Genomic DNA, 23,758 nt, shown 5'->3' with positions numbered 1-23,758 from the left:
ACCCCCGCATCTCATTACCCCCTCCTCTCTCCCATTGGTTTAACCCCCGCATCTCATTACCCCCTCCTCTCTCCCATTGGTTTAACCCCCGCATCTCATTACCCCCTCCTCTCTCCCATTGGTTTAACCCCTGCATCTCATTACCCCCCCATTGGCCGCTCCCCTGCATCTCATTAACATACATTATCCCCAGCCTCCTCTCTCCCCATTGGTCACTCCCCTACCTCTCATTACCCCCTCCTCTCTCCCATTGGTTTAACCCCCGCATCTCATTACCCCCCTCCTCTCTCCCATTGGTTTAACCCCCGCATCTCATTACCCCCTCCTCTCTCCCATTGGTTTAACCCCCGCATCTCATTCCCCCCTCCTCTCTCCCATTGGTTGAGCCCCTGCCTCTCATTACCCCCCTGCTCCCTCCCCATTGGCCGAGCCCCTGCCTCTCATCCCCCCCTCCTCTCCCCCATTGGCCGAGCCCCCGCCTCTCCCTCCCCCGCCCTCCGCTCTCCCCATTGGCCGAGCCCCCGCATCTCATTATCATCGCTGATCAGGTGCAGCCGCCGCGGTCGCAGCCGCCATGGAGCCCCCCCCGCCCCCCCCGCTGCTGCTGCTCCTGCTCTGGGCGACCGCGCTGGGTGAGCCCCAAAAACGGCCCCGACCCCCCCCCAAATCCCCCACCCCCCCCCGGACCCCGAGCTCCCATCCCCCACCCCCCCCCGGACCCGAAAACCCCATCCCCCCCCCCTCCAAAAACGGCCCCGATCACCCCCCCCCACACCCCTCCCGGTCCCAAAACCCCCGGAACCCGCCCCCCCCATCACCCCCAAAACGACCCCAACCCCCCCCCCCCCCAACCCCCATCCCCCCCCGGACCCCGAGCCCCCATCCCCCACCCCCCCCGGCCCCAAATTGGGCCCAAAACCCCATAAATTGGGCCCAAAACCCCATAAATTGGGCCCAAAATCCCTTAAATTGGCCCCAAATTGGCCCCCAAACCCCTTAAATTGGGCCCAAAATCCCTTAAATTGGCCCCAAATTGGCCCCAAAACCCCTTAAATTGGGCCCAAAACCCCTTAAATTGGACCCAAATTGGCCCCAAATTGGGCCCAAAACCCCTTAAATTGGGCCCAAAACCCCTTGAATTGGGCCCAAAACCCCTTAAATTGGCCCCAAATTGGCCCCAAATTGGGCCCAAAACCCCTTAAATTGGCCCCAAAATCCCTTAAATTGGCCCCAAAACCCCTTAAATTGGTCCCAAATTGGCCCCAAATTGGGCCCAAAATCCCTTAAATTGGACCCAAAATCCCTTAAATTGGACCCAAAATCCCCTTAAATTGGGCTCAAAATCCCTTAAATTGGCCCCAAATTGGGCCCAAAACCCCATAAATTAGGCCCAAAATCCTTAAAATTGGCCCCAAATTAGGCCCAAAATCCCTTAAATTGGCCCCAAATCCCCTTAAATTGTCCCCAGGTTGTCCCCAAACCCCATAAATTGGCCCCAAAACCCCATAAATTGGCCCCAAAACCCCTTAAACTGACCCCAAAATCCCTTAAATTGGCCCCAAATTGACCCCAAAATCCCTTAAATTGACCCCAAAAGCCCTTAAATTGGACCCCAAACCCCTTACATTGGGCCCAAAACCCCTTAAATTAGGCCCAAAATCCCCCCCAAATTGTCCCCAAAGTCCTTAAATTGACCCAAAACCCCTTAAATTGGCCCCAAAATCCCCCCAGATTGGACCCAAACCCCTTAAATTGTCCCCAAATTGACCCCAAAACCCCCTTGGATTGTCCCCACCCCCCCAATGTCCCCACCCCCCCAATGTCCCCAAACCCCCCCAATGTCCCCCACCCCCCCCCATTGTCCCCAACCCCCCCCATTGTCCCCAACCCCCCCCAATGTCCCCAACCCCCCCATTGTCCCCAAACCCCCCCAATGTCCCCAACCCCCCATTGTCCCCACCCCCCCCCCAATGTCCCCAAACCCCCCAATGTCCCCACCCCCCCCCAATGTCCCCAACCCCCCATTGTCCCCACCCCCCCCCAATGTCCCCAACCCCCCCAATGTCCCCAAACCCCCCCATTGTCCCCAAACCCCCCCAATGTCCCCAACCCCCCCATTGTCCCCAAACCCCCCCAATGTCCCCACCCCCCCCCCAATGTCCCCAACCCCCCAATGTCCCCAAACCCCCCAATGTCCCCAAACCCCCCCCATTGTCCCCACCCCCCTTGTCCCTTTGTCCCCCCCCCCAGTTGTCACCAGCTCTGCCGCAGCCCCCCCCCAATGTCCCCACGTGTGTCCCTTGTTCCCAACCCCCCCCCCGAACTCCTGGGTCCCTCCCGAACTCCTGGGTCCCCCCCGGACGCCTGGGTCCCCCCCGGACGCCTGGGTCCCCGCCAAGGTGCCAGGCAGCGCCGGTCTGTCCCGTCCCCCCCCCCACGGCGTGGGTGGCACAGAAGGGACCATTGTGGACCCAGGCGTCCGGGAGGGGACCCAGGCGTCCGGGAGGGGACCCAGGCGTCCGGGCGCCTGCCATCCCCCACCCAGCACCCACTCAGGAAGGGACCCAGGCGTCCGAGTGGGTGGGGAAGGGGGGGGGGACGATGGCGGGAACAATGTGGCACTTGTCCCTGTGTCACCTCCGTGGGCAGCACCCGGACGCCTGGGTCCCCTCCCGGACGCCTGGGTCCCCTCCCGGACGCCTGGGTCCCCTCCTGGACGCCTGGGTCCCTCCCGGACTCCTGGGTCCCCTCCCGGACGCCTGGGTCCCTCCCGGACGCCTGGGTCCCCCCCCGAACTCCTGGGTCCCTCCCGGACTCCTGGGTCCCCCCCGGACGCCTGGGTCCCTCCCCGAACTCCTGGGTCCCTCCCGGACGCCTGGGTCCCTCCCGGACGCCTGGGTCCCCGTGGCCAGGGGTGACCTTGGGTTGGTGACGACCTTGACCGTGAGGGTCACCCTGGGTGGGGGGGGGAGGGGCGGATTGTGCTGACTCAGCAAAACGCGATGTCACCCATCCCCTCCCCCCCCCCGCTCGGTGTCACCCCCTTTGTGTCACCCCCCCCTCGGTGACAACCCCTCCCCAATGAGGCCGAGGGGGGACCCAGGCGTCCGGGAGGGACCCAGGCGTCCGGGAGGGACCCAGGAGTCCGGGAGGGACCCAGGAGTTCAGGGAGGGACCCAGGAGTCCGGGGGGGACCCAGGAGTTCGGGAGGGACCCAGGAGTTCAGGGGGGACCCAGGAGTCCGGGGGGGACCCAGGAGTCCGGGGGGGACCCAGGCGTTCGGGAGGGAACCCAGGCGTTCGGGAGGGAACCCAGGAGTTCGGGGGGAACCCAGGAGTCCGGGAGGGACCCAGGCGTCCGGGAGGGACCCAGGAGATCAGGGGGGGGCCCAGGAGTTCGGGGGGGACCCAGGAGTTCGGGGGGGGACCCAGGAGTTCGGGGGGGGACCCAGGAGTCCGGGAGGGACCCAGGAGTTCGGGAGGGACCCAGGAGTTCGGGGGGGGACCCAGGAGTTCGGGGGGGGACCCAGGAGTCCGGGAGGGACCCAGGAGTTCGGGAGGGACCCAGGAGTTCGGGGGGGACCCAGGAGTCCGGGAGGGACCCAGGAGTTCGGGAGGGACCCAGGAGTCCGGGAGGGGACCCAGGAGTTCGGGGGGGACCCAGGAGTTCGGGGGGGACCCAGGAGTTCGGGAGGGGACCCAGGAGTTCGGGAGGGGGACCCAGGAGTTCGGGGGGGACCCAGGAGTTCAGGGGGGGACCCAGGAGTTCGGGAGGGACCCAGGAGTCCGGGGGGGACCCAGGAGTTCGGGGGGGACCCAGGAGTTCGGGGGGGGACCCAGGAGTTCAGGAAGGGACCCAGGAGTCCGGGAGGGACCCAGGAGTCCGGGAGGGACCCAGGAGTTCGGGAGGGACCCAGGAGTTCAGGAAGGGACCCAGGAGTTCGGGAGGGACCCAGGAGTTCGGGGGGGACCCAGGCGTTCGGGGCCGTGACATCACCTCTGCCCCAGGGCCGGTGTCACCGGGGTTGGGGGTGTCCCTGAGCTGCCACCAGCCCGGTGTCCCCAATGTCCCCAAGGCCATGGTGCGAGTGTCCCCATTGACCCCCATAGACCCCCATAGACCCCCATAGACCCCCATAGACCCCCATTGACCCCATTGATCCGCATTGATCCCACTGACCCCCATAGACCCCCATAGACCCCCATAGACCCCCATTGACTCCCATAGACCCCCATAGACCCCCATAGACCCCCATAGACTCCCATTGACCTCCATAGACCCCCATAGACCCCCATTGACCCCCATAGACTCCCATTGACCTCCATAGACCCCCATAGACCCCCATTGACTCCCATTGACCCCATTGACCTCCATTGACCTCCGTTGACCCCATTGACCCCCATTGACCCCCATTGACCTCCATTGACCTCCATTGACCTCCATTGACCTCCATAGACCTCCATAGACCCCCATTGACCCCCATTGACCTCCATTGACCCCATTGATCCCATTGACCCCCATTGACCCCCATTGACCCCCATTGACCTCCATTGACTCCCTTTGACCCCATTGCCCCCCATTGCCCCCCACTGACTCCCATTGACTCCCATTGCCCCCCATTGACTCCCATTAGCTCCCATTGACCCCCATTGACCCCCATTGACCCCCATTGACCCCCATTGACCTCCATTGACCTCCATAGACCTCCATAGACCTCCATTGACCCCCATTGACCCCCATTGACCCCCATTGACCCCCATTGACTCCCTTTGACCCCATTTCCCCCCATTGACTCCCATTGACTCCCATTGACCTCCATTGACCTCCATTGACCTCCATAGACCTCCATAGACCTCCATAGACCCCCATTGACCCCCATTGCCCCCCATTGCCCCCCATTGCCCCCCATTGACTCCCATTGACTCCCATTGACCTCCATTGACCTCCATAGACTCCAATTGACCTCCATTGCCCCCGATGTCCCCATTACCCCCCATGTCCCCATCGCCCCCGATGTCCCCATCGCCCCCAATGTCCCCATCATCCCCAATGTCCCCATTACCCCCATGTCCCCATCGCCCCCGATGTCCCCATCATCCCCAATGTCCCCATTGCCCCCCATGTCCCCATCGCCCCCGATGTCCCCATCATCCCCGATGTCCCCAATGTCCCAGGCGGGGCGCAGGAGCTGGTGGCCGACAATGTCACGGTGCTGGAGGGGGACGCGGCCGAGCTCACGTGTCACCTGCACCCATAGACCCCCATAGACCCCCATAGACCCCCATAGACCCCCATTGACCTCCATAGACCCCTATAGACCCCGATAGACCCCCATTGACCCCCATAGACCCCCATTGACTCCCATTGACCTCCATAGATCCCCATAGATCCCCATAGACCCCCATTGACTCCCATTGACCCCATTGACCTCCATTGACCCCATTGACCCCATTGATCCCATTGACCCCATTGACCCCCATTGACCTCCATTGACCCCATTGACCCCCATTGACTCCCATTGACCTCCATAGACCCCCATAGACCCCCATTGACCCCATTGACCCCCATTGACCTCCATTGACCCCCATTGACCTCCATTGACTCCCTTTGACCCCATTGCCCCCCATTGCCCCCCATTGACTCCCAATGACTCCCAATGACTCCCATTGACTCCCATTGACCTCCATTGACCTCCATTGACCTCCATTGACCTCCATAGACTCCAATTGACCTCCATTGCCCCTGATGTCCCCATTACCCCCAATGTCCCCATCGCCCCCGATGTCCCCATCATCCCCGATGTCCCCAATGTCCCAGGCGGGGCGCAGGAGCTGGTGGCCGACAATGTCACGGTGCTGGAGGGGGACGCGGCCGAGCTCACGTGTCACCTGCACGGCTACGACGGCTCCATCGTCGTCATCCAGAACCCGGCGCGGCAGACGCTGTTCTTCAATGGCACCCGCGGTGAGGGGACATTGGGGACACTGGGGACAGTGGGGGCGATGGGGACATTCGGGACATTGGGGGCAATGGGGACACTGGGGGTATTGGGGACATTGGGGGTAATGTGGGTAATGGAGTCAATGGGGACATTGGGGACAATGGGGGCAATGGTTCCAGCTGGGGTGACCATGGGGTCCCCATGGGTGTCCCTGTGTGTCCCCATAGGGTCCTTGTGTGTCCCCATAGGTGACACTGTGTGTCCCCATGGGTGTCCCTGTGTGTCCCCATAGGGTCCCTGTGTGTCCCCATGGGTGTCCCTGTGTGTCCCCATAGGGTCCCTGTGTGTCCCCATGGGTGTCCCTGTGTGTCCCCATAGGGTCCCTGTGTGTCCCCATGGATGTCCCTGTGTGTCCCCATAGGTGTCCCTGTGTGTCCCCATAGGGTCCCTGTGTGTCCCCATGGGTGTCCCTGTGTGTCCCCATAGGGTCCCTGTGTGTCCCCATGGGTGTCCCTGTGTGTCCCCATAGGGTCCCTGTGTGTCCCCATGGGTGTCCCTGTGTGTCCCCATAGGGTCCCTGTGTGTCCCCATAGGTGTCCCTGTGTGTCCCCATGGGTGTCCCTGTGTGTCCCCATGGGTGTCCCTGTGTGACCCCATAGGGTCCCTGTGTGTCCCCATGGGTGTCCCTGTGTCCCCATAGGGTCCCTGTGTGTCCCCATAGGTGTCCCTGTGTGTCCCCATGGGTGTCCCTGTGTGTCCCCATAGGGTCCCTGTGTGTCCCCATAGGTGTCCCTGTGTGTCCCCATAGGGTCCCTGTGTGTCCCCATGGGTGTCCCTGTGTGTCCCCATAGGGTCCCTGTGTGTCCCCATGGGTGTCCCTGTGTGTCCCCATGGGTGTCCCTGTGTCCCCATGGGTGTCCCTCTGTGTCCCCATAGGTGTCCCTGTGTGTCCCCATAGGGTCCCTGTGTGTCCCCATGGGTGTCCCTGTGTGTCCCCATGGGTGTCCCTGTGTGACCCCATAGGGTCCCTGTGTGTCCCCATGGGTGTCCCTGTGTGTCCCCATAGGGTCCCTGTGTGTCCCCATGGGTGTCCCTGTGTGTCCCCATAGGTGTCCCTGTGTGACCCCATAGGGTCCCTGTGTGTCCCCATGGGTGTCCCTGTGTGTCCCCATAGGGTCCCTGTGTGTCCCCATGGGTGTCCCTGTGTGACCCCATAGGGTCCCTGTGTGTCCCCATAGGTGTCCCTGTGTGACCCCATAGGGTCCCTGTGTGTCCCCATGGGTGTCCCTGTGTGTCCCCATAGGTGTCCCTGTGTGTCCCCATAGGGTCCCTGTGTGTCCCCATGGATGTCCCTGTGTGTCCCCATAGGTGTCCCTGTGTGTCCCCATAGGGTCCCTGTGTGTCCCCATGGGTGTCCCTGTGTGTCCCCATAGGGTCCCTGTGTGTCCCCATAGGGTCCCTGTGTGTCCCCATAGGTGTCCCTGTGTGACCCCATAGGGTCCCTGTGTGTCCCCATGGGTGTCCCTGTGTGTCCCCATGGGTGTCCCTGTGTGTCCCCATAGGGTCCCTGTGTGTCCCCATAGGGTCCCTGTGTGTCCCCATAGGTGTCCCTGTGTGTCCCCATAGGTGTCCCTGTGTGACCCCATGGGTGTCCCTGTGTGACCCCATAGGTGTCCCTGTGTGTCCCCATAGGGTCCCTGTGTGTCCCCATGGGTGTCCCTGTGTGTCCCCATAGGTGTCCCTGTGTGTCCCCATAGGGTCCCTGTGTGTCCCCATGGGTGTCCCTGTGTGTCCCCATAGGGTCCCTGTGTGTCCCCATGGGTGTCCCTGTGTGTCCCCATAGGTGTCCCTGTGTGTCCCCATAGGGTCCCTGTGTGTCCCCATGGGTGTCCCTGTGTGTCCCCATAGGGTCCCTGTGTGTCCCCATGGGTGTCCCTGTGTGTCCCCATAGGGTCCCTGTGTGTCCCCATGGGTGTCCCTGTGTGTCCCCATAGGGTCCCTGTGTGTCCCCATGGGTGTCCCTGTGTGACCCCATAGGTGTCCCTGTGTGTCCCCATGGATGTCCCTGTGTGTCCCCATGGGTGTCCCTGTGTGTCCCCATGGGTGTCCCTGTGTGACCCCATAGGGTCCCTGTGTGTCCCCATGGGTGTCCCTGTGTGTCCCCATGGGTGTCCCTGTGTGTCCCCATGGGTGTCCCTGTGTGTCCCCATAGGTGTCCCTGTGTGTCCCCATAGGGTCCCTGTGTGTCCCCATGGATGTCCCTGTGTGTCCCCATGGGTGTCCCTGTGTGTCCCCATAGGGTCCCTGTGTGTCCCCATAGGGTCCCTGTGTGTCCCCATAGGTGTCCCTGTGTGTCCCCATAGGTGTCCCTGTGTGTCCCCATAGGGTCCCTGTGTGTCCCCATAGGTGTCCCTGTGTGTCCCCATAGGGTCCCTGTGTGTCCCCATGGGTGTCCCTGTGTGTCCCCATAGGTGTCCCTGTGTGTCCCCATAGGTGTCCCTGTGTGTCCCCATAGGGTCCCTGTGTGTCCCCATAGGTGTCCCTGTGTGACCCCATAGGGTCCCTGTGTGACCCCATAGGTGTCCCTGTGTGTCCCCATGGGTGTCCCTGTGTGTCCCCATAGGGTCCCTGTGTGTCCCCATGGGTGTCCCTGTGTGTCCCCATAGGTGTCCCTGTGTGTCCCCATAGGTGTCCCTGTGTGACCCCATAGGGTCCCTGTGTGACCCCATGGGTGTCCCTGTGTGTCCCCATGGGTGTCCCTGTGTGACCCCATAGGGTCCCTGTGTGTCCCCATAGAGTCCCTGTGTGTCCCCATAGGGTCCCTGTGTGTCCCCATGGGTGTCCCTGTGTGTCCCCATAGGGTCCCTGTGTGACCCCATAGGGTCCCTGTGTGTCCCCATAGGGTCCCTGTGTGTCCCCATGGGTGTCCCTGTGTGTCCCCATGGGTGTCCCTGTGTGTCCCCATAGGGTCCCTGTGTGTCCCCATGGGTGTCCCTGTGTGTCCCCATAGGGTCCCTGTGTGTCCCCATGGGTGTCCCTGTGTGTCCCCATAGGTGTCCCTGTGTGTCCCCATAGGGTCCCTGTGTGTCCCCATGGGTGTCCCTGTGTGTCCCCATAGGGTCCCTGTGTGTCCCCATGGGTGTCCCTGTGTGTCCCCATAGGGTCCCTGTGTGTCCCCATGGGTGTCCCTGTGTGTCCCCATAGGTGTCCCTGTGTGTCCCCATAGGGTCCCTGTGTGTCCCCATGGGTGTCCCTGTGTGTCCCCATAGGGTCCCTGTGTGTCCCCATGGGTGTCCCTGTGTGTCCCCATAGGTGTCCCTGTGTGTCCCCATGGGTGTCCCTGTGTGTCCCCATAGGGTCCCTGTGTGTCCCCATAGGTGTCCCTGTGTGTCCCCATAGGTGTCCCTGTGTGACCCCATGGGTGTCCCTGTGTGTCCCCATGGGTGTCCCTGTGTGTCCCCATAGGTGTCCCTGTGTGACCCCATAGGTGTCCCTGTGTGTCCCCATAGGGTCCCTGTGTGTCCCCATGGGTGTCCCTGTGTGTCCCCATAGGTGTCCCTGTGTGTCCCCATAGGGTCCCTGTGTGTCCCCATGGGTGTCCCTGTGTGTCCCCATAGGGTCCCTGTGTGTCCCCATGGGTGTCCCTGTGTGTCCCCATAGGTGTCCCTGTGTGTCCCCATAGGGTCCCTGTGTGTCCCCATGGGTGTCCCTGTGTGTCCCCATAGGGTCCCTGTGTGTCCCCATGGGTGTCCCTGTGTGTCCCCATAGGGTCCCTGTGTGTCCCCATGGGTGTCCCTGTGTGTCCCCATAGGTGTCCCTGTGTGTCCCCATAGGGTCCCTGTGTGTCCCCATGGGTGTCCCTGTGTGTCCCCATAGGGTCCCTGTGTGTCCCCATGGGTGTCCCTGTGTGTCCCCATAGGGTCCCTGTGTGTCCCCATGGGTGTCCCTGTGTGTCCCCATAGGGTCCCTGTGTGTCCCCATGGGTGTCCCTGTGTGTCCCCATAGGGTCCCTGTGTGTCCCCATGGGTGTCCCTGTGTGTCCCCATAGGGTCCCTGTGTGTCCCCATAGGGTCCCTGTGTGTCCCCATGGATGTCCCTGTGTGTCCCCATAGGGTCCCTGTGTGTCCCCATGGGTGTCCCTGTGTGTCCCCATAGGTGTCCCTGTGTGTCCCCATAGGGTCCCTGTGTGTCCCCATGGGTGTCCCTGTGTGTCCCCATAGGGTCCCTGTGTGTCCCCATGGGTGTCCCTGTGTGTCCCCATAGGGTCCCTGTGTGTCCCCATGGGTGTCCCTGTGTGTCCCCATAGGGTCCCTGTGTGTCCCCATGGGTGTCCCTGTGTGTCCCCATAGGGTCCCTGTGTGTCCCCATGGGTGTCCCTGTGTGTCCCCATAGGGTCCCTGTGTGTCCCCATAGGGTCCCTGTGTGTCCCCATGGATGTCCCTGTGTGTCCCCATGGGTGTCCCTGTGTGTCCCCATGGGTGTCCCTGTGTGACCCCATAGGGTCCCTGTGTGTCCCCATGGGTGTCCCTGTGTGTCCCCATGGGTGTCCCTGTGTGTCCCCATAGGGTCCCTGTGTGTCCCCATAGGGTCCCTGTGTGTCCCCATAGGTGTCCCTGTGTGACCCCATAGGGTCCCTGTGTGACCCCATAGGGTCCCTGTGTGTCCCCATGGGTGTCCCTGTGTGTCCCCATAGGGTCCCTGTGTGTCCCCATGGGTGTCCCTGTGTGTCCCCATAGGTGTCCCTGTGTGTCCCCATAGGTGTCCCTGTGTGACCCCATAGGGTCCCTGTGTGACCCCATGGGTGTCCCTGTGTGTCCCCATGGGTGTCCCTGTGTGACCCCATAGGGTCCCTGTGTGTCCCCATAGGTGTCCCTGTGTGACCCCATAGGGTCCCTGTGTGTCCCCATGGGTGTCCCTGTGTGTCCCCATAGGGTCCCTGTGTGTCCCCATAGGGTCCCTGTGTGTCCCCATGGGTGTCCCTGTGTGTCCCCATAGGTGTCCCTGTGTGACCCCATAGGGTCCCTGTGTGTCCCCATGGGTGTCCCTGTGTGTCCCCATAGGGTCCCTGTGTGTCCCCATGGGTGTCCCTGTGTGTCCCCATGGGTGTCCCTGTGTGTCCCCATAGGGTCCCTGTGTGTCCCCATGGGTGTCCCTGTGTGTCCCCATAGGGTCCCTGTGTGTCCCCATAGGGTCCCTGTGTGTCCCCATAGGTGTCCCTGTGTGACCCCATAGGGTCCCTGTGTGTCCCCATGGGTGTCCCTGTGTGTCCCCATGGGTGTCCCTGTGTGTCCCCATAGGGTCCCTGTGTGTCCCCATAGGTGTCCCTGTGTGACCCCATGGGTGTCCCTGTGTGTCCCCATGGGTGTCCCTGTGTGTCCCCATAGGGTCCCTGTGTGTCCCCATGGGTGTCCCTGTGTGTCCCCATAGGGTCCCTGTGTGTCCCCATGGATGTCCCTGTGTGTCCCCATAGGGTCCCTGTGTGTCCCCATAGGGTCCCTGTGTGTCCCCATGGGTGTCCCTGTGTGTCCCCATAGGTGTCCCTGTGTGTCCCCATGGGTGTCCCTGTGTGTCCCCATGGGTGTCCCTGTGTGTCCCCATAGGGTCCCTGTGTGACCCCATAGGTGTCCCTGTGTGTCCCCATGGGTGTCCCTGTGTGTCCCCATAGGTGTCCCTGTGTGTCCCCATGGGTGTCCCTGTGTGTCCCCATAGGGTCCCTGTGTGTCCCCATGGGTGTCCCTGTGTCCCCATGGGTGTCCCTCTGTGTCCCCATAGGTGTCCCTGTGTGTCCCCATAGGGTCCCTGTGTGTCCCCATGGGGGTCCCTGTGTGACCCCATAGGGTCCCTGTGTGTCCCCATAGGGTCCCTTTGTCCCCATAGGTGACACAGTGACCCTGTAGGTGGCGCTGTGACTCCATAGGTGACACTGTGACCATGTGGGGTGGCCATGGGGTCCCCATGGGTGTCCCTGTGTGTCCCCATAGGTGTCCCTGTGTGTCCCCATAGGGTCCCTGTGTGTCCCCATAGGGTCCCTGTGTGTCCCCATGGGTGTCCCTGTGTGTCCCCATGGGTGTCCCTGTGTGTCCCCATGGGTGTCCCTGTGTGTCCCCATAGGTGTCCCTGTGTGTCCCCATAGGGTCCTTGTGTGTCCCCATAGGTGTCCCTGTGTGTCCCCATGGGTGTCCCTGTGTGTCCCCATGGGTGTCCCTGTGTGTCCCCATGGGTGTCCCTGTGTGACCCCATAGGGTCCCTGTGTGTCCCCATAGGTGTCCCTGTGTGTCCCCATGGGTGTCCCTGTGTGTCCCCATAGGTGTCCCTGTGTGTCCCCATAGGGTCCCTGTGTGTCCCCATAGGTGTCCCTGTGTGTCCCCATAGGGTCCCTGTGTGTCCCCATAGGGTCCCTGTGTGTCCCCATGGGTGTCCCTGTGTGTCCCCATGGGTGTCCCTGTGTGTCCCCATAGGGTCCCTTTGTCCCCATAGGTGGCTTTGTGTCCCCATAGGTGACACAGTGACCCTGTAGGTGGCGCTGTGACTCCATAGGTGACACTGTGACCATGTGGGGTGGCCATGGGGTCCCCATGGGTGTCCCTGGCTCCATTGTCCTCAATGTCCCCATTGCCCCCAATGTCCCCATTGCCCCCAATGCCCCCATTGCCCCCAATGTCCCCAATGTCCCCATTGCCCCCAATGTCCCCATTACCCCAATGTCCCCATTGTCCCAGCATTGCTGGAGCTCGGCCACTGTCCCAGTGTTGATGTCCCTATGTCCCCACGTTGATGTCCCCATGATGTCCCTGGTGTATTATGACGATGACGTCACTGCTGACGTCACAGCTGACGTCACAGCCCCCAAGGACAAGCGGTTCCGGCTGCTGGAGCTCGGCCACTGTCCCTGTGAATGGGTCCCTATGTCCCCATGTTAATGGGTCCCTGTGTCCCCATGATGATGATGACGATGTCACGTGACGCTGACGTCACTGCTGACGTCACTGCTGACGTCACAGCCCCCAAGGACGAGCGGTTCCGGCTGCTGGAGCTCGGCCATTGTCCCTGTGAATGGGTCCCTATGTCCCCATGTTAATGGGTCCCTATGTCCCCATGTTGATGATGACGATGTCACGTGACGCTGACGTCACTGCTGACGTCACGGTGACGTCACAGCCCCCAAGGACGAGCGGTTCCAGCTGCTGGAGCTCGGCCATTGTCCCTGTGAATGGGTCCCTATGTCCCCATGTTAATGGGTCCCTATGTCCCCATGATGATGATGACAGTGTCACGTGACGATGACGTCACTGCTGACATCACGGTGACGTCACAGCCCCCAAGGACGAGCGGTTCCGGCTGCTGGAGCTCGGCCATTGTCCCTGTGAATGGGTCCCTATGTCCCCATGTTAATGGGTCCCTATGTCCCCATGATGATGATGACGATGTCACGTGACGATGACATCACTGCTGACGTCACGGTGACGTCACAGCGCTGAAGGACGAGCGGTTCCAGCTGCTGGAGCTCGGCCATTGTCCCTGTGAATGGGTCCCTATGTCCCCATGTTAATGGGTCCCTATGTCCCCATGATGATGACGACGATGTCACGTGACGCTGACGTCACTGCTGACGTCACTGCTGACGTCACAGCCCCCAAGGACGAGCGGTTCCGGCTGCTGGAGCTCGGCCATTGTCCCTGTCAATGGGTCCCTATGTCCCCATGTTAATGGGTCCCTATGTCCCCATGATGATGATGACGATGTCACGTGACGCTGACGTCACTGCTGACGTCACGGTGACGTCACAGCGCTGAAGGACGAGCGGTTCCAGCTGCTGGAGCTCGGCCATTGTCCCTGTGAATGGGTCCCTATGTCCCCGTGTTAATGGGTCCCTATGTCCCCATGTTGATGATGACGGTGTCACGTGACGCTGACGTCACTGCTGACGTCACGGTGACGTCACAGCCCCCAAGGACGAGCGGTTCCGGCTGCTGGAGCTCGGCCATTGTCCCTGTCAATGGGTCCCTATGTCCCCATGTTAATGGGTCCCTATGTCCCCATGTTGATGATGACGGTGTCACGTGACGCTGACGTCACTGCTGACGTCACGGTGACGTCACAGCGCTGAAGGACGAGCGGTTCCAGCTGCTGGAGTTCAGCCGGCGCCGGCTCCGGGTCCGGCTCAGCCCCGCGCGCCTGGAGGATGAGGGGGGGTACAGCTGCCAGCTCTACGGGGAGGACACGCGGCACCAGAACGCAACCCTCACCGTGCTGGGTGAGCGGGACAGTGGGGACATGGGGGACATTGGGGGTGATGGGGACATTGGGGGCGATGGGGGTGATGGGGACATTGGGGGCGATGGGGGTGATGGGGACATTGGGGGCGATGGGGGCATTGGGGGTGATGGGGACATTGGGGGTGATGGGGGCATTGGGGGCGATGGGGGCATTGGGGGTGATGGGGGCATTGGGGGTGATGGGGGTGATGGGGGCATTGGGGGTGATGGGGGCATTGGGGGCAATGGGGACATTGGGGGTGATGGGGACATTGGGGACATTGGGGGTGATGGGGGCGATGGGGACATTGGGGGTGATGGGGGCAATGGGGGTGATGGGGGCAATGGGGGCAATGGGGGCAATGGGGACATTGGGGACATTGGGGGTGATGGGGACATTGGGGGTGATGGGGGCGATGGGGACAATGGGGACAATGGGGGCAATGGGGGCAATGGGGGCAATGGGGGCAATGGGGACATTGGGGACATTGGGGGTGATGGGGACATTGGGGGCGATGGGGACATTGGGGGCAATGGGGGTGATGGGGACAATGGGGATAATGGGGACATTGGGGGGATATGGGGACATTGGGGGTGATGGGGACATTGGGGGCATTGGGGGCAATGGGGGTGATGGGGACAATGGGGACATTGGGGGTGATGAGGACATTGGAGGTGATGGGGACATTGGGGACAATGGGGGTGATGGGGATGATGGGGACATTGGGGGCAATGGGGACATTGGGGGCAATGGGGACATTGGGGACAATGGGGGTGATGGGGATGATGGGGACATTGGGGGCAATGGGGACATTGGGGGCAATGGGGACAATGGGGGGAATGGGGACATTGGGGGCAATGGGGGTGATGGGGACATTGGGGACAGTGGGGGACATCACAGGTCATCACAGGACATGTGGGGACATTGGGGACACTTGGAGACATCACAGAAGACTTGGGGACATTGGGGACACCTGAGGACACTCGGGGACATGTGGGGACATTGGGGACATTGGTGACACAGGGATGTGGTGGCACTTCCTGCCGGTGTCACCCACGGGACACCCGAACCTGTCCGGTGGCATTGCTGGGGACACCGGGGAGGCCACGGGAGGATGTGGGGACGTTGGGGACATTGGTGACACAGGGATGTGGTGGCACTTCCTGCCGGTGTCACCCACGGGACACCCGAACCTGTCCGGTGTCATTGCTGGGGACACTGGGGACACCCGGGGTCACTCTGGGGACACCTGGGGACATTGGGGACATGGGAGTGGTGGGGTCACGTCCCTTGGTGTCCCTTGTCCCCATTGCCCCCAATGTGTCCCCATTGCCCCCAATGTCCCCAATGCTCCCAATGTCCCCATTGCCCCCTGTGTCCCCAATGTGTCCCCATCCCCCCCATTGTCCCCAATGCCCCCATTGCCCCCAATGTCCCCATCACCCCCACTGCCCCCATTATCCCCAATGTGTCCCCATTGCCCCCAATGTCCCCATCGCCCCCATTGCCCCCAATGTCCCCATTGCCCCCCATTACCCCCATTGCCCCCATTACCCCCATTGCCCCCAATGTCCCCATTGCCCCCAATGTCCCCATTGCCCCCATTGCCCCCATTGCCCCCATTACCCCCATTGCCCCCATCGCCCCCATTGCCCCCAATGTCCCCATTGCCCCCAATGTCCCCATCGCCCCCATTGCCCCCAATGTCCCCATTGCCCCCCAATGTGTCCCCATTGCCCCCAATGTCCCCATTGCCCCCATTGCCCCCATTGTCCCCATTGCCCCCATTGCCCCCAATGTCCCCATTGCCCCCATTGCCCTCATTGCCCCCATTACCCCCATTGCCCCCATTGCCCCCATTGCCCCCCATTGTCCCCAATGCCCCCATTGCCCTCAATGTCCCCATTATCCCCATTGTCCCCAATGTCTCCAATGTCCCCATTGCCCCCTGGCTGACCCCGTCTCTCCCCCCCTCCCCCCCCCAGTGCCGCCCGCGGAGCCGGAAGTGACGCAGGGGGGCGTGGCCGTGGCGGGGGCGGAGCTGGAGCTGCGCTGCCTCGTGCCCCGAGCGCGCCCCCCGGCGGCGCTGCGCTGGTACCGGGACCGCAGGGAGCTCAGCGGTAACGGGGACAGCGGGGACAGTGGGGGGACAGCGGGGACAGCGGGGGGACAGCGGGGACAGCGGGGACAGCGGGGGGGTGGGGGCGGTGGGGGCGGTGGGGGGGACGGGGGATATGGGGAGAATGGGGACATGGGGTCAATGGGGATAATGGGGGTGTGGGGGGAATGGGGGACATGGGGGGAATGGGGACATTGGGGATAATGAGGGTAATGGGGGCAATGGGGGTAATGGGGGCATTGGGGACAATGGGGACATTGGGGGGATGGGGGATATGGGGACAATGGGGGGCAATGGGGGATATGGGGGTAATGGGGACATTGGGGATAATGGGGGGTGTGGGGTCAATGGGGGATATGGGGACAATGGGGGGCAATGGATATGGGGACATTGGGGATAATGGGGACATGGGGTCAATGGTGGACAATGGGGGAATGGGGGGAGTGGGGGGACATGGGGGTAATGGGGACATTGGGGATAATGGGGACACTGGGGGATGGGGGATATGGGGACAATGGGGACATTGGGGATAATGGGGACACTGGGGGGTTGGGGGACATGGGGGTAATGGGGACAATGGGGGACGGGGGGGAATGGGGGGATAGGGGGGAGTGGGGGGACATGGGGAGAATGGGGACAGGGGGATATGGGGGTAATGGGAGAATGGGGACAGTGAGGGGACAATGGGGACAGTGATGGGACATTGGGGATAATGGGACAATGGGGACAGTGAGGGGACAATGGGGACATGGGGACATTGGGGGGGATGATGATATGGACACAGGGGGATATGGGGATCCCCCTTGTCCCCAATGTCCCCATTGCCCCCAATGTCCCCATTGACCCCGATGTCCCCAATGTCCCCATTGCCCCCATTGCCCCCAATGTCCCCATTGCCCCCATTGTCCCCAATGTCCCCATTGCCCCCATTGCCCCCAATGTCCCCATTGCCCCCAATGCCCCCATTGCCCCCAACACCCCCACCGCCCCCATTGTCCCCAATGTCCCCATTGCCCCCATTGTCCCCATTGCCCCCATTGCCCCCAATGTCCCCAATGTCCCCAGTGTCCCCAATACCCCCATCACCCCCATTGTCCCCCATTGCCCCCAATGTCCCCATTGCCCCCATTGCCCCCATTGCCCCCAATGTCCCCATTGCCCCCATTGTCCCCATTGCCCCCATTGCCCCCAATGTCCCCAATGTCCCCAGTGTCCCCAATGCCCCCATCACCCCCATTGTCCCCATTGCCCCCAATGTCCCCAATGCCCCCATTGCCCCCAATGCCCCCATCGCCCCCATCGCCCCCATCGCCCCCATTGCCCCCAATGCCCCCAATGCCCCCATTGCCCCCAACACCCCCAATGTCCCCATTGTCCCCAATGTCCCCAGGCGTCCCCAGCCGGGAGCAGCGGGGCTTGGTGTTCACCCAGCTGAACGTCCTGCGGCTGCGCGTGGAGCGCGGGGACAACGGCGCCGTCGTCACCTGCGAGGTGACGCATCCCGCCCTGCCCCGGGGACAGCGGCGCCGGACACAGCACACGCTGGACGTGCAGTGTGGGTGGCACTGGGGGCGCTGGGGGGGACTGGGAGGGACTGGGAGGTCAACGGAGGGACTGGAAGTCAATGGGAAGTCAATGGGATGGACTGGGAGGTCAATGGGAGGGACTGGAAGTCAATGGGAAGTCAATGGGATGGACTGGGAGGTCAATGGGAGGCACTGGGAGGTCAATGGGAGGCACTGGGAGGTCAATGGGAGGGACTGGGAGGTCAATGGAGGGACTGGAAGTCAATGGGAAGTCAATGGGGGAGACTGGGAGGTCAACGGGAGGGACTGGAAGTCAATGGGAAGTCAATGGGATGGACTGGGAGGTCAATGGGAGGGACTGGGAGGTCAATGGGAGGCACTGGGAGGTCAATTGGAGGCACTGGGAGGTCAATGGGAGGCACTGGGAGGTCAATGGGAGGGACTGGGAGGTCAATGGAGGGACTGGAAGTCAATGGGAAGTCAATGGGAGGGACTGGGAAGTCAATGGGAAGTCAATGGGAGGGACTGGGAAGTCAGTGGGGGAGACTGGGAGGTCAATGGGAGGGACTGGGATGGACTGGGGGGTCAATGGGAGGGACTGGGAGGTCAATGGGAGGGACTGGGAGGTCAATGGGAGGGACTGGGATGGACTGGGGGGTCAATGGGATGGACTGGGAGGTCAATGGGAGGGACTGGGATGGACTGGGGGGTCAATGGGAGGGACTGGGAGGTCAATGGGAGGGACTGGAGGGGTCAATGGGAGGGACTGGGATGGACTGGGAGGTCAATGGGAGGGTCAATGGGGGCACTGGGAGGTCAATACGAGGGACTGGGAGGTCAATGGGGGAGACTGGGAGGTCAATGGAGGAACTGGGAGGTCAATGGGAGGGACTGGAAGTGACTGGGATGCACTGGGAGGCACTGGGAGGCACTGGGAGGCACTGGGGTCCCTGGGTCCCTGTCCGGGGTCGGTGTCACCGCGCTGTCCCCTGTGTCCCCAGACCCCCCCAGTGTGCGGATCCAGGCGTCCCCGCGGGTGCTGCGCGAGGGGGACACGTTGGTGCTGAGCTGCAGCGTCACCGGGAACCCCCCGTGAGTGCCACCGCCCCTGGGGACACTGGGGACACTGGGGACACCCCCTGGGGACACCTGGGGACACCTGGGGATACCCCCCTGGGGACACCTGGGGACAGCACGGGGTGGCAGGGGGGACAATGGGGACACAGGGGACACGTTGGTGCTGAGCTGCAGCGTCACCGGGAACCCCCCGTGAGTGCCACCGCCCCTGGGGACACTGGGGACACCTGGGGACACCCCCCTGGGGACACCTGGGGACATCTGGGGACACCTGGGGACATCTGGGGACACCCCCCTGGGGACACCTGGGGACAGCACGGGGTGGCATGGGGGACAATGGGGACACAGGGGACACGTTGGTGCTGAGCTGCAGCGTCACCGGGAACCCCCCGTGAGTGCCACCGCCCCTGGGGACACCTGGGGACATCTGGGGGTGTCCCCATTGCCCCCATTGATCCCCATTGCCCCCATTGTCCCCATTGCCCCCATTGTCCCCATTGCCCCCAATGTCCCCATCGCCCCCATTGCCCTCAATGTCCCCATTGCCCCCATTGCCCCCCAATGTCCCCATTGCCCCCAATGTCCCCATTGCCCCCATTGCCCCCAATGTCCCCATTGCCCCCATTGCCCCCATTGCCCCCAATGTCCCCATTGCCCCCATTGCCCCCATTGCCCCCAATGTCCCCATTGCCCCCATTGCCCCCATTGTCACCATTGCCCCCAATGCCCCCATTGCCCCCAATGTCCCCATTGCCCCCATTGCCCCCAATGTCCCCATTGCCCCCATTGTCCCCATTGCCCCCAATGTCCCCATCGCCCCCCTGACCCCGCTGTCCCCTCCAGCCCCACGGAGGTGTCGTGGTCTCGCTCCAACGGGTCACTTCCTGTTCCGGGGCGGGCGGAGCAGCGGGCGGGGCCCTGGGGGGCGGAGCTTCGCGTCCCCGCCCTGGGCCCGGGGGACAATGGGGACAGCTACAGCTGCTCCGCGGGCAACGCGCACGGACGGGCCAGCGCCAGCTTCGCCCTGCGCGTCTACGGTACGGCCGTTGTCACCCGTTGGCATCCTATTGGCACCCGCTGTCACCCACTGCCACCTGTTGTCATTGTATTGTCCCCTACTGTCACCCATTGTCATCTGCTGTCATCATATTGGCACCCATTGGCACCCATTGGCACCCATTGGCATCCTATTGTCACCTACTGTCATTATTGTCACCCATTGCCATCCTATTGCCACCCATTGGCACCCATTGTCATCCTGTAGTCACCCATTGTCATCTATTGTCACCCATTGGCGTCCTGTTGTCACCCATTGGCATCCTATTGTCACCCGTTGTCACCCATTGTCATCCTGTAGTCACCCATTGGCATCCTGTTGTCACCCATTGGCATCCTATTGTCACCCATTGTCGTCTATTGTCACCCATTGTCACCCATTGTCATCCTGTTGTCACCCATTGTCACCCATTGTCATCTTGTAGTCACCCATTGTCATCCTGTAGTCACCCATTTTCATCCTATTGTCACCCATTGTCACCCATTGGCATCCTGTAGTCACCCATTGGCATCCTGTAGTCACCCATTGTCATCCTATTGTCACCCATTGTCACCCATTGTCATCCTGTTGTCACCCATTGTCACCCATTGTCATCCTGTTGTCACCCATTGTCACCCATTGGCATCCTGTTGTCACCCATTGTCATCCTGTTGTCACCCGCTGTCATCCTATTGTCACCCATTGTCACCCATTGTCACCCATTGTCATCCTGTTGTCACCCGCTGTCACCCATTGTCACCCATTGTCACCCATTGTCATCCTATTGTCACCCGCTGTCATCCTATTGTCACCCATTGTCACCCGTTGTCATCCTGTAGTCATCCTGTTGTCACCTACTGTCACCTACTGTCACCCATTGTCATCTCATCTATTGTCATCTATTGTCACCCATTGTCACCTATTCCCACCCCGCCCCCTGTGACCCCACCCACCCCATGACCCCGCCCACCCACCGTGACCCCACCCCCGTGATGCCACCAACTCCTGTGACCCCTCCACCCCGTGACCCCGCCCACAGCCGCGACCCCGCCCCCCTGCGACCCCACCCACCCCGTGACCCCGCCCCACCCCCCCACATGACCCCGCCCCCATGCTGCAGCGGTGGGGGCGGTGCTGGCCACGCCCACAATCTCATGACCCCGCCCACCCCCCGGGCCCGCCCACATGACCCCAACCCCGTGACCCCGCCCACCTCCCAACCCCACCAACCCTACCCCAGTGACCCCGCCCCCCGCAACCCCGCCCACCCCCGTGACCCCGCCCCGTGACCCCGCCCCCATAACCCCACCCACCTCCCAACCCCGCCCCACCAACCCTGCCCCAGTGACCCCGCCCCCCACGACTCCGCCCACCCCTGCCCCCATGACCCCGCCCACCTCCCAACCACCCCCCACCAACCCCGCCCCCCGCGACCCCACCCCCGAAACCGTGACCCCGCCCCCGTGACCCCGCCCACCTCTCAACCCCACCCCACCAACCCTGCCCCAGTGACTCCGCCCCCGCGACCCCACCCACCTCCCGCCCCCATGACCCCGCCCACCTCCCAACCCCGTGACCCCGCCTCCCCGTGACCCCGCCCCCCTGTGACCCCGCCCCCCGTGCCGCAGCGGCGGGGGCGGTCCTGGCCACGCCCCAGGCCACGCCCTTCGCCATCGTGGGCGGGGTCCTGGCGCTGCTGGTTTTCCTGCTGCTCTGCCTGCTGGGGGCGCTGCTCTGGTGCTCAGTGCGCCAGAAAGGTGGGCGGGGCCTCGGGGGGGCGGGGCCTGGGGGGCGGGGCCTGGGGGGCGGGGCCTGGGGGGGCGGAGAACCGGGGGGGCGGGGCCAAAAGGGCGGGGGGGGGCTCAGGGAAACGGCGCCGGGGGGGGCGGCGCCGGGGGGGCGTGGCCTTGGATGTCTGGGCCTTGAGGGCGGGGCCAATGGAGTGGGGCATGGGGGGCGGGGCCTTCGAGAGGGTGGGGACAATGGGAGGGGGCGGAGCAAAAGGGGGGTGGGGCCTCGTGGGGCCGGGGGGGTTTAAAGGAGTGGGGAGGGGGCGGAGCTTGGGAAGGGGGTGGATTCTGCATAGGGGTGGAGCTTGGGGGGTGGAGCTTGGGAGGGGGGCGGAGCTTGCATGGGGTGATGCTTAGGAAGGGGGTGGAGCACATGGGGTGGAGCTTGGGAAGGGGGCGGAGCTTGGAGAGGGGGGTGTGGCTTGGTGAGGGGGCGGGGCTGTCCTAAGGGGTGGGGCTTATTAGAAGCGGGAGGGGCTTGTATTAAGGGGGCGGGGCTTTAAGGATGGGCGGGGCTTTAAGGATGGGCGGGGCTTTAAGGAGGGGTGGGTGTTTAAGGGGGCGGGGTTTGTGGAAGAGGTGGGGCTTGTGCGGGGGGGCGGCGCTTGGCTCGGGAGGAGGCGGGGCCAGGGGTGGTGGGCGGGGCCCGGAGGCTCGGGCATCGCCGCGGGAAGGGGCGTGGCCCTGCGGGGCGGGGCGGTCCCCGGAGCCGCTCCCTGATTGGCCGCCGCAGGGTCGTACCTGACGCACGAAGCGAGCGGATTGGACGAGCCCGGGGAGGCGCGGGAGGCGTTTTTGGGGGGGGACGGCGGGAAACGGCGCGAGGAGTTCTTCATCTAGGACAGACGGACAGGGACGGGGGGACATGGGGACATGGGGGACAATGGGGGACATGGGGACATGGGGGACATGGGGGGATATGGGGGACATGGGGGGACAGGGGGGGACAGGGGGACATTGGGGACAATGGGGGACATGGGAGGATATGGCGGACATGGGGGGACAGGGGGACATGGGGGATATGGGGGACAATGGGGGACATGGGGACATTGGGGACATGGGGACAATGGGGGACATGGGGGGACAGGGGTGGACAGGGGGACATTGGGGACAATGGGGGACATGGGAGGATATAGGGACATGGGGGGACATTGGGGACGTTGGGGGACATTGGGTGACATGGGGGGGTATGGGGACATAGGGGGACAATAGGGGTATAGGGGACATTGGAGGACATGGGACAGACAGGGGGACATTGGGACAAAGGGGGACACGGGGGGACAGGGGGACATTGGGGACAATGGGGGACATGGGGGGACAGGGGGACAAAGGGGGACATGGGGGGACAGGAGGACATGGGAGGACAGGGGGGGATATGGGGGGACATTGGGGACAATGGGGGGACAGAAGGACATGGGGGGACAGGGGGACATTGGGGACAATGGGGGGGACAGGGGGACATTGGGGGACATTGGGGACAATGGGGGGATAGGGGGACAATGGGACAGAGAGGGCAACGGACATGGGGACAATGGGGGGACCAAAAGACTTGGGGATATGGGGGGGGACAAAAGGACTTGGGGACATCGGGGGGGACAATGGGGACATTGGGGGGGGGGCCACAATGGGACGTGGGGACAATGAGGGGACAATGGAATAGACTTGGGGACAATAGGGGACAATGGGGGGGGGGACATTGGGGACATCACAGGATGGGGGGGAGGGTCCTGGACTCCTGGGTCCCCCGGACGCCTGGGTCCCCGGGGCACTCCTGGGTCCCTGGGGCACTCCTGGGTCCCCCGGACGCCTGGGTCCCCGCAGCTCAAAGCCATGAGGAGGGGGGAATGGGGGTGGGGGGGGATGGGGGGGGATGGGGATGGGGGGGGAGGGAAGAGGGGGGCGGGGCCGAGCGAGGGGGGCGTGTCCCGGGGTGGCCCCGCCCCCTCCCCTCCCCCCCCGTGTGTGTAAATAACGTCAGCGCCTTTTCAACCCCTTTGATACCAATAAACCCCC

General features: G+C 63.1%; 1 protein-coding gene across 2 annotated transcripts; it reads left to right on the top strand.

The window, feature by feature from the left end:
* The first annotated feature begins 516 nt into the window (after window positions 1–516).
* On the top strand, window positions 517–22,606 carry CADM4 (cell adhesion molecule 4). Of its 2 annotated transcripts, XM_071800546.1 has the most exons (9): window positions 521–632; window positions 5,818–5,964; window positions 14,043–14,195; window positions 16,183–16,317; window positions 17,707–17,871; window positions 18,844–18,934; window positions 19,763–19,956; window positions 21,584–21,712; window positions 22,479–22,606. In XM_071800546.1, exons 1-9 carry the CDS (start codon window positions 575–577, stop codon window positions 22,583–22,585), a joined length of 1,179 nt encoding a protein of 392 aa, XP_071656647.1. In that variant the 5' UTR covers window positions 521–574; the 3' UTR covers window positions 22,586–22,606. The 2 variants fall into 2 exon arrangements, with proteins under 2 accessions (XP_071656648.1, XP_071656647.1); XM_071800547.1 differs by lacking the exon at window positions 16,183–16,317 and having other exon boundaries at window positions 517–632.
* Window positions 22,607–23,758: the final 1,152 nt, after the last annotated feature.

This window comes from Patagioenas fasciata, chromosome 31 (genome assembly GCF_037038585.1).
Source record: "Patagioenas fasciata isolate bPatFas1 chromosome 31, bPatFas1.hap1, whole genome shotgun sequence".
In the NCBI taxonomy this organism is placed as follows: domain Eukaryota; kingdom Metazoa; phylum Chordata; class Aves; order Columbiformes; family Columbidae; genus Patagioenas; species Patagioenas fasciata.
This window is presented reverse-complemented; position numbering and strand designations above follow the sequence as displayed.